General features: G+C 42.5%; 1 protein-coding gene across 1 annotated transcript in view; it reads right to left on the bottom strand.

The window, feature by feature from the left end:
• Positions 1–11,133, bottom strand: part of PGBD5 (piggyBac transposable element derived 5) — a 36,887-nt gene that overhangs the window by 6,425 nt on the left and 19,329 nt on the right. Inside the window, exons 3-4 of the mRNA XM_009891132.1 lie at positions 8,998–9,178; positions 1,613–1,810 (exon numbers count right to left, since the gene is read on the bottom strand). Coding sequence (XP_009889434.1) covers positions 1,613–1,810; positions 8,998–9,178 — 379 coding nt within the window. The remainder of the gene's footprint in view (positions 1–1,612; positions 1,811–8,997; positions 9,179–11,133) is intronic.

The following is an 11,133-nucleotide window of genomic DNA, read 5'->3' as shown; positions in this document are numbered from 1 at the left end:
CTCCATCTGTTCCCAGCTCTCCACTAGAGACTCTCTTTGCCCCAGCACCAGTCTTTAAAAAGCCAGTCTCTGTTTTCTGCTCTGATTCACCATGAACTATGTCAACTGTCCCAGCCAGCATTTGGTGAGCAATGTGTTGAGCGAATCTTGCCCATCACACACACAGGTCCTAATCAGTGGATGTTAAACTACCTCACACACGCAACCTGCAATCCCATCTATGCCAAAACAGACCCAAGGTCAATCATAAGCACAACAGTTCACATCTCTGTGTGCTGCTTGTAAAGGATGCTGCCAGCATAGAGTCTGCTTCTGCTCCCTCTTTTAGTAGGGCAGTTAATACTGACATTTACAGAGTATTTTTCTAGTAGTATTTATTAATTATAACCAAATGCTCCCTACTAGCCTATAAAAACCACGTAGTGGTAACTCTTGTCCAGTTACTGCAGCTGAATAATCTAAACCCAGCAAAGCACACCAGGGAAACAGCACAAATTCTGACGGCGAACACCCCTCATAGGCAGCAACACTGCTCCAGGGACTGGCTTCAGCGGGGTCTCCAAAGTGTCGTATTTCCTTCACATACGTATTTTCAGCATTTGTGCTCAGACACTGGTCCATACAAGTCACCAATGCCTCGCTCTGCTGGGATGCCCGGCAGAATTCCTTGCAAAAGTAATGAGCCTTCTGGCAAGGCATTGAACAACAGTCTTAAGTCAACTTCTCAGATCACCATACAGTAATTCAAGGCCTTAAGTTTGCTTTTGTAGCCTGTACACACATGTGAGAGCTGCTCAGGATTCAGAACATGAGTGTACAAGACGCCTTTGAATTGGTGGCTTTACATTTAAAGGTTTAGGTTATTCTTATTTGTCTCAGGCAGTTATACATAAATTTGATTAATAACAATGAAAAGAAACTGAAACAGTATTTTCACTGAAAGATGAATTTCAAAGAGTTGTTACAGATATTGTATCTTACAGAAGTTTCCAAACCTTCTTAAAACCATCTGTATACTTGCAAAAAGGAAAAGATTTCAGTATCAAGAAGCTTTTTGCAATTATTTGAACTATCCAAGTTATCTGTTTTGGTTTCTTCTCATCAACTGCTAAAATCAATTTAACATACAACAGGAAGCCTTAATCACATTTACTTCTGGCAAAAAGACGTTTGTTTGTGACTAAGTTTTTACTGGATAAGATAAATTAATTGTAGGATCTGCTCAGAGTTCTAAGTACATCATGATGTTTATTATTTTTTCTGTAGCAGCAATCCTACAAGATGTTTTGCAAATGGGGCTAGTATAGTATTAGACAACAACCATCTTCCCTTCTCTGATCATCAGCAAAGATATAATCTTTATACGCAAAAGGATACTGCCTCCACCAGCTCAGGCAAAGGAGGCTGCATTAGCAGTAGGCTTTTAACCTTTGTATGGGGAAAAAATAGCTGTAGGAAGACACAAAAGGGAAGTAATCACTACTGCTACTGTTTATCTAGGATATTATGATCAAGCTCTTTGTTCAGGCTTATTATCAAGCTCAGTGACTCATTTTGCCTTGTCGCATAAAGCATGCGCACTTTCGAGATGAGCAGTAGGAATATTTCTTACCTTGTTGAACTGGTGAGTAGGCATTGGTCAGAAAACGAAAGTGTCCTTTATTGTACCAGCAGATCAAAGACATGTTTCCCTTCATTCTTATTCTGTACTGCCCTCTGGACTGGGGAGTTTCAGGGTTGTTCAGCATGGATGGAGGTAGGCCTGTGCAGTCACTCTTCCTGGTGCTCAGCAACCCACAGCAGTAAATCTCTGCATGTCAACAAAAACATTCCCTATTAGCAAGCCATTGCGTGGACCCAGAAAGCAAGAGCAACGGAGCAAATCTGAATGACCTGACCAGAGAAAGAGGTTGTCCTACAACTTTCTGGTCCAACAGATATGTTAGCCAACTGGCCTTCTCCTGTAATACCAAAGATGAATGTCTCTGGAAACTGAGGCAAGTGCAGAAAGCCTGCTCTCTAGATGAAATGTATCGACACCTCCTGCACAGTCATGATGAAATGACAAGGAGAAGAATTCAGAGTATCTTCCCAACCATAACATCTATGATCTGTGCAATAGTCTTTACAACACATTTAAAATTGGACTGAAAAAAACCCCAATGGTGATATGCATTATGGAACAAACCAGAATTTATGATCCAAGAGTCTTTGATGTTTAACTACAAGAATAAATTGTGGAGGGAGCAAGGAGGTAGTGGAAGCTATAGCGTCTTAGACGTTAACTGAAATAAATTCTCCTACATGACTCCCATGATGCTTTTAATCACAATATACATAGCTGACAAACTCTGGTTTAATCTACTGCTTGACTGTGCTGCCCAGTTCTTGATTTTCAGCTCACTACTCCTTGCACCTGCAGCACCTGTTTTGTTAAGGAAATGCTGCTTAAGCAATTAAGAACCACTGAAACCACTGGTTGATTTAAAAAATCCATGTGTCAGAAGGATGGGTAAGATGGAAATACAAGTTCAATGAAAATGGAGTTTAGGGAAAGGAGATAAACCAAAGAGTGCCCTAGTTGAGTGAGCACTGATCTTGTCCTGCACAGACACCAGAGGTTCTACAGGTGATGCATTCTGCTGCTCACAGCTTCTTGGCTTTTTCATATGTGAAAGATGCAATGAATAAAATCTAACATGACAAAACATGTCTCAATGAAGCCAGGTGGGTACAAACAAGATTTGGAAACAACATTAATAAGGACAACGCTTGAAATTGTCATTAGGCTGTGAAATAATAATTCTGTTAGTCCAAGAGAAGCAGATCTTCTTGATCAAATTAACTGAACTCAAGGAAACCTCAGATGGAAATTTCCTCAGTCTCCCTAGGTTTTGTGTTAACCCACCTAAGGGGAAAAAAATTACAGGCATGGAAGCAGGTGACATCTGTGCAGGTCTTTCATATGGCAGCAGAGACTTGTGATAGTTTAAAGCTCACCTGTCAGCTAAGTCTGCTTGATCAAATTTTTCATCATGCGGAATTTTGCATGTTGGATAACTGGATATCCTTACAGGGAAAATGCTAAGTCAGACTACAGTGTCTGGCTTCCCCTGAGCGTGTCACCTCTGTTCTTGGGTTTCCATTTATGGGGCTCTTCTGCCTCTGTCTTTCTGGAATGACCTAAGGTCTTTGTCCCTGGTTCATATAGTGCCTGGCACGCTGAGCATCCCAACAGCAGACAAATACTACAGGAATACTAATATAACAATTGCTAACAATCATGAATTGGTCCAGTTGCTGTGGGCAGGTCTAGAAGGAGCTAAGGCTCTTCCATCAGAAATTTGAGACGCTTATGTCACAAGGTGGCTGGAGAGGGACTTTTGACAAAGGCATATAGTGATAGGATGAGGGGTAATGGCTTCAAACTGGAAGAGGGGAGATTTAGAATGGGTATTAGGAAAAAGTTTTTCACTCTGAGGGTGGTGAGGCACTGGAACAGGTTGCCCAGAGAAGCTGTGGATGCCCCATCCCTGGAGGTGTTCAAGGCCAGGCTGGATGGGGCTGTGAGCAACCTGGTCTAGTGGGAGGTGTCCCTGCCCATGGCAGGGGGGTTGGAACTCAATGATCTTCAAGGTCCCTTCTAACCTAAACCATTCTATGATTCTATGAAGGTCAACCAACACAGCAATGGGGCAACTTAATTCTGAAGGCGGAAATCCACACTCCATCAGTTATTTCTAATGAATGAATCACCCCCTGGTAAGTTTCCTTCACAAAAGACAATGAGAAAAGCCTGATGGCAACAGGCTCACAATCAATATAGAAGGAACGGCACCTCCAGTGGAAGGGTGTTTTTTTTAATTTCTTGTCTTGTCAAAAGGTACGCAAACAGTATAGGTCACGTACCTGCAAACTTTGGCATTAACATAGCAAACTTTTAGAAAGCTTTCTTCTAGTCAATATTAAGATCTTCCTGCTCTGATAACAAGCAAGCCTGAGAAGAATTTCCTTAGCTGCCTAAAGTTTATGACTCACTGAAGGGTGATACTTACTTTCTCCAGGAGACTGCAACGGTATAAAACCAAGCTAATAACTACATTATTGTGCTAGGGCTTCAAAATAGCAACAGTCACCTCTGAGATACCCATAATAATTAATCGTAGGCTTTCTTTTAGCTCAGGCAATAAGCCTGCAGAAAGCTTCCAGCAGATGTTTCACTCCTCACACAGAATAATGGGAACCATTTCCTCTCTCAGGAACACACTGTGGAACCTTCCTTCTGTATAGCCTAGAAGAGTGCAGCACTTCTGCAGATTTACTAGTGTCTCTCATCGTGGATGACACCCTTAATCTGTAGAGTTCTTTATAACCACCCAGTTACTATAGCAATAGAAGCAACAAAAATTATGCCCATCTGGCTCAATGAAGTTTTTATGTGTAATTAAATCAGAATCGCAACAGGTGTCTGCCACATACACAGGAGTCAGTGGATACAGGATGTCCTCCTCTAGTCTTCTTAGGCTGTAACTGCAATATAAATGCATATACCTAAACTAGCTTAGCAAAGAGAGGTGGTGGAGTCTCCCACTCTGGAGACATTCAAAACCCGCCTGGACGCTGTCCTGTGTAACATGCTGTAGGTGACCCTGCTCTGGCAGGAGGGGTGGACTAGATGATCTCCAGAGGTCCCTTCCAACCCTAACAATTCTGTGAATTCTGTGAAAGATGAGGAAATGTGATGTAGTCACCCAAGATTCATTCCCAGGGCCTCTAGGCCACAGACTGCTTGTGCTGAAGCCTGTTTCACCACATCTTTATTAGTACCACTTGGAAAGGCAGCCAGGCACATTCTGCAATCATTTATCCCGCGTGCAACGCTAGGTCAAATCAGAGCTAGGGCAACTGGCGGGCCTGTTGTGGGAAGGAGATGAGAGCTTGCTTTAGTCCATGTGCTGGAGTTGCAGGATCCTGCAAAGCTTGTGGGAGTGCTGTGGTCACCCAGGCTGGCAACTCCTGCAGCTTTGCCAATCCGCTCTGTGGGACAGCAGCTCCTGCTGGTTCAGAAAGAGCAACAGGGACTTTTGGGGATCATATGTTTAAGGGAAGCACGGGACACAGGGCTTTAGGAGGTGCTGTCCTCTGTAATGGACAACACCAATGCTTAAAGGGGGGAAAAAAAAGAGATGTGCACTATGAATGAATGTCACAGCAAAAACCAATGACAGCTGTCTGCTCCCAGAACAGAGAATTTGGGGCATTTCAGTGCAGGTTTCCTCTGAATAGAGGCCAGAGAAAAAAAAAAACGCTTCGTGCGTCCCCTGAAGAGAGGTCTGTTCAGGTTTTTGATTTTGAAAAAGATCAAAGTGCCCTGTCTTATTTTCTGAAATTTGCTCAGCGCTTGGTGTCTTCACAGATTGTAGAATTCTGTTCACCGACATCCCTTTATACTACTAGGCACATATCCTCTACTGTGGTACAGTGAAGGTGCTACACAGCAGGCTTTCAATAAAGAACACTGTTTTTTGCAGTAATGCATGTGTGGTTTAGGGTTAGAAAAAGCAAACAATAGTTAAGGTTCCACAGAAGTCTTCAGAGGATCACAGGATCCTATGGATTAAAGGATAATTCAGGTTGGTAGGCAACTTGGGAGGCCTCTAGTCCCATCTCCTGCGTAGAGGGTGAGCTTTAAGGTCAGACAGCGCTGCTCAGGGCTTTATCTTGTCTGGGCTTGAAAACCTCCAAGGACAGAGACTGCACAACCAGTCTGGGCATCCTGCTCCACTGTGCTCAGGAAAAACCTTACAGCTAGTCTGAACTACTTCTTTTGTTTCAGCTTCTCTGTTGTTTTTCATCCTTCCACGATGCGCCACCATGAAAAGCCAGCTCCATTCTCTCAATAACCTCCTCAGGGTAGTGTAAGGCTGCTGTTGGGTCCCCCCGAAGCCTTCTCTTCTCAGGCTGAACAAGCACAGTTCCCTTCCCGTAGCAGAGCATGTGGTCCAGCCCCTCATGAGGTTGGTGGCCCTCTGCTGAACTTACTCCAGTTTATTGATACCTTTCTTATACTGGGGGGGATGTTGCCCAAAATTGTGCTGAGTAGGAGGCAATACATACGGTGAGTAGGAGGCAATAATCAACTCCCTCAGTCTACAGTCCTGTTAACACAGACCAGGACAGTGTTGACCATCTTTGCTGCCAAGGCACGCTGCTGACTCATCTTCAACTTGCTAGCTATCAAGACCCTCAGGTTCTTTTCATCAAGAATTTTGAGAGGAATTAATACATTTTTGGTGGGTGCCTGTTTCTAGATTTTCCAGAATTCCCTTAAATGTCAGTTCAGCTTCCCTAAAAGTTTACAGTTTCTAAGCATCAGCTTATTTAAATCTCCCCCTATTTCTCTGTTGATAGTTACACAAAACCCCAAACAACATAAAGCAGTTAAGATCAATACTAATTTATTTTTGTTTTCAGTTCTCAATGAGATCTTTCTCTTTCCACCACTGATCCTGCTCTAGCCCAGAAATAAAATTTTCTTGAACAAGAAAAGTAAATTTGTCAGTTTAAGAATGGGTCTTAAACTGTCATGAGCACCTGAGCACAGATGTTCTTCAACAGGCTTTTGTTACACTTCTTAGTCATGCTGTGGCCCTGTTCAGATTTAGTTGGCCATACACCAAAAAAGCCTTAAGGTCACTGCTGAGGATGACTCTGTGATACATGGGGAGAGATCTCTCTGCTGAGTTCAGGCTTCTCTGCCTGCCTCTGCCCAAATGCCCTGCCAATGCAGTAGGATCCCAGCAGGTGCTGGCAACACATTAGCTGCTTTGCAGTAGAGTCAGTAAACACCATCTCCTCCCAGGGCTCTTACCGACTTCACCACTGCTTGACATCTCTAGCATCTTACCTCTCCCGGTGTCTCATAGTCCTTTCAGTTCAATATCCCCCTGCCAAACCCGTGAGCTAGCCCCTAGTGCCCCACGGCAAACACAGGCAATCCCATGGCCTTAATAAACAGAAACACTTTCAACGTTCTCCCTGTGATCTTCTTTATATAGGAGTGGCACACTATTGTGCAAAGCAAATAAACCTGCTATCTAAGTGTCCACCCCATAACCTCACCCCTAGTAAGGTGACAGCAAGTACCAGATCAGAAATCTAATTTTGAAAGCAGCAGTCAAATATCATAAAAAGTCTTATGAAGCCATATAACAAATCATGAACCAAACTGAAATCTCAGTATACGATTAGCATATTTGATCAGACACTAAGTCAAAATTGCATGCTTTAAAAAGAGATTACTGAATTTGCTACCTGCTGGAAACTGGTAATTTGAATGGCCTGTTCAGTGTAAAGCCCATGAATAATTCACCCCTGTGAACAATCTGAATTGTCTGTAAGTAATAAGCACTCAGCTGGTTTGGTAGCCATGCATCTTTTTCACCAGGGTTATGGACCAACTGGGTCACACCATATTGTTTTTATCCTTCCCCAGCTGAGCACAAAGCAGCAACTCAGCAGTCAGACTTTTGTCTGTCAGTCTCTGTATTTAAACCTGACACATCTCAGGTACTAGGAGTATGCGGGTTATCCTCTAAATTCTTTGCACCCCCATTTTGCATCACTGCTTTCGTAGTCTTAAAATGTAATGCTTATAATCAGCTGTGAAAAGAGTTGTTTACTAAAGAACAGTCTCTGCTCAGAGGAAGAACTCCAGTGTGCTATAAATATGCTTGACTTCTTTCCCATTTGGTTGTTTGCAGCATTTGGGAAACCATGACTCTTTTGTGAGAATATGGCGATGTTCCACTGTACTCTGTGAGCTTCTAGCCTACCTAAAATAATGTAGGAGTTAAGTCCTGCACAGAGCTCAACAGAGACAGCCCTCAGTGCCAGCAGAGTCTGAAGTCTGCTACAGCACTGGTGCAGCTCACTGGTGTTCTCATTTTAAATGAGAATCAAGATATTGTCTCAATTTCCAGTCTTTCCCCCTGCTTTGGGCCATGTTTCATTAATACAATGCTCTAAGTGGGTTTAATTTTCTGCAATGCCAAAAAACCATACCAAATGCAAAACTCAGACGTCAGTGGTGTGTTAAAAAGGGAAATGGCCCCACAGCCTCCTTGCCCGTGACGCATAATGGCAGCCTCCAGTCTTACTGCTACGAAGGATCCATTCTATACACCACACCGGCTCCGAATGGCCATGCTGACTGAAGAATGAACCAAGAGTTACACTGAGATGAGTTATAACTGACTGTCAGCAGTGCAGGAGACGGTAACTTAAGGGGAGTCACAAGTCCTCAACGTTTCTGAAAGCAAAGTAACACGTGGCTTTTCCACACGCAAGGCGAGGGAGCTTTTGACAGAGAGGATGTTCTGGGATTACTCTCTGCATGAGCAAGAAACTAGCTGGGAGAGCCAAATCAACATTCTGCTGGCAAGTGTGTTTTTGCTCATGTAGAGTTTATTAGGCTTTCAAAACTAAAAACTGTCCTACCACGGCATGTTGATACCAGCAAAAAAAGAGCAAACTTTGCTTGGGCTTTTGCAACGGCATAAAAAGTTATCTAGAGAAGTCCCATCTTTAACAGATATTAAACCAGCAAGGACTTCTAAGGCACACCTTTAAGGATTCATCCCATCCCTAGTCTTTCACAATGGGAACAGAAAAATCACAGGCAGCAAGGAAATCCCTTGAAAAGTTCCCCAGGCCATATAAGAGATTAGACCTCACATTTCCAAGGCAAAGAACAAAAGCAAAGGCTTTAAATAATCTTATTTAAAATGTTTTTACATCCTCATTTTAAACTTTAAGAAGATTTAAAGCGCAACTTACAAAGTCCTTTCCATGAATGAGAACTTTTCTTAGAGATGACCAACTTATCTATACAAGGAATTGAAATATCAGTGAAGCCTTTTGGGTGTTTTTTAACTTTTTGGCAGGAGGTCCCGAGGTCTGTCATCATTAAAACCCAGTGAGTCATCACATACACACCTTGCTTCTCAAATTCTTCAAAGAGATTCAGGCTGGTAATGCTTGGGCCAGTGAAGATGATGTAGTTCTTCCCAGAGGCGTTCTGACAAAGGCTTTTGGCCACCATACTGTGAAGCTGCGGTTTGTTCTTCAAAGCATCCAGCCCATCAGCACCACTCCCTTCTTTGAGATGGACATAAATCTTAAACGAAAGAAAAGTCAGGAGGTTATAAGAAATCCAGAGGGAGCAGATGCAATTACTAACACACCTGCTTAGCTCAACTGGAGACAAGCTGAGAATCAAGGCAGCAGATACTTTTTATAATCTGCTAATTAATCTAAAGTCCCTTTCAAGGGGCTGTTGCTTTAAAACCCCCTCAGGTTAGCTGGCGCAGCTACCTATAAATACAGTGTCCTTTGCCTCAGCTTAAGGGCTTCCTGAGGTTCTTGTCGTTGTGCAGTTTGAAGATTGTTTGCTTGGCAGGAAAAGACTCCAGTCATAACTGAGATTACGTGTTGTACCGAATCTGCACGGGCTTCAATGCTGCCAGCAAAAGGAGAGCATGGGCACTTTAGTTTCAAAAAAGACCCCTACAAGACGACCAGAAGGAAATGGCCCATTAGCTTCACTGCAGTAATGTTCAGATTTATTTCTGCTGGCAGCAACCATTAGGCTGCGACACAAGTGTGTGTGCATCCCCATAAATGAGAGGAGCCAGCAACACACATACCCAAACAGCCAGAACATCCTCATCAAACTCTTCCAGGCGCAGCACTAATTCTTAGATCCTTTACTTGGATCATAATTTGGAGACAACCCACCAAGACACACTGAACCAAGAAGCAGGGTACAGAGCAATACGCTGCTGTTAATAGGGAAATGCCTGGCTCATTTGTAGCAGGCTGCGCTAGCTTCAGCTTGTAGCCTGCTACTGTACAGTCCACAACGCTATGCATTTCAAGAAAGCTGTCACCATTATCTATAGGTGGACATACACGTTTGTGTTAGAGTGTAGGAACATTTATCCCTCAGTAATATGACTATAATTAACTGAACACAGTCCAGATGATAGTATACCCACCAACTGAAAGAGCACTGAAGTAAAGCTATTCCTTCATTCCTACAAATGATCCCTCTAGAAGAGGAGTCTTCTGCATTGTCATGCAGAGGGAGAAAGCACAAAACCCTTGCTTTGTACACAAGCCTTCAATTTCATTTCACTGACAGCATTTTACAAGCATAACTTTCACCAAAGTTGAAGATCTATTAAAATCAACTAGGCATCTGACCTTCATCTTGTTCTAAAAGTCAGCAGAAATAACCTGCTGGAAAGAGAAATGAGAAGACGCAGACACTGTGCTCAGTCACTCAAACAGTACTGTAACACCACGGAACTTGCAAAGATTTAAAGACACACACAAACGCAAATTTTCTGAAAAATTTCATTTTTTCCTCAAAGGCCGGCCTTCAAGACTTTGGCTCTGAAATACTTAAATCTTTTAGGAATTCCAGAAAATTTTACCCATCAGAGAAGACGTTGAAACTTGCTCAGTATTCAGGGCCAGGGAAAAGGAATTTTGCCTTGTTTGTTGGAGTGATGTATCCACAACGAGCTTTTGTTAAACTTGCTTGAGACCTCAACTATTCAGAACATGCAGCACTGCTTTCTTATATATGCATCTGTTTCTCTTAACAACACACTCCTTCATAAAGGAAAGTTCACTACAATGCTCAGAGAACATAAATGCTCGCATGCTTGCAGTAGTACTCCCAGTAATTTATATCTCAATGACCTTAGAGGGGAACAAAATCCAGTTAAATAGCTTCTCCCTATTTTAGATGGTGTACCTCCAGCACTGGTATTCTAGACACATTATTGTAATATTCCCTAGCAATTCATGCATCATGGAACAGGCCACAGAGGAGTGTGTTATTTTTGAAGTCTCTGAGAAATTAGACAGAATTTGTATATTGCAGTAATTGACATGCTAAAGAACAAAGTTGGTGCAAGGATGAATACACGCTAATTCCAAAAAGAAGTACAGCACATGTTAAAATGAAGTCTTAAACACACATTATTTATCTTTAAAAAAAAAAAATCTAAAAAATCCCTTTTCTGATAGAAACAGTTTCCTGATGAGGACAAAAGCAGGAAT

Source organism: Charadrius vociferus, unplaced genomic scaffold (genome assembly GCF_000708025.1).
Source record: "Charadrius vociferus isolate BGI_N301 unplaced genomic scaffold, ASM70802v2 scaffold78, whole genome shotgun sequence".
Lineage (NCBI taxonomy): Eukaryota > Metazoa > Chordata > Aves > Charadriiformes > Charadriidae > Charadrius > Charadrius vociferus.
Note: the sequence above shows the minus strand (reverse complement) of the source record. Positions and strands in the feature narration are given on the sequence as shown.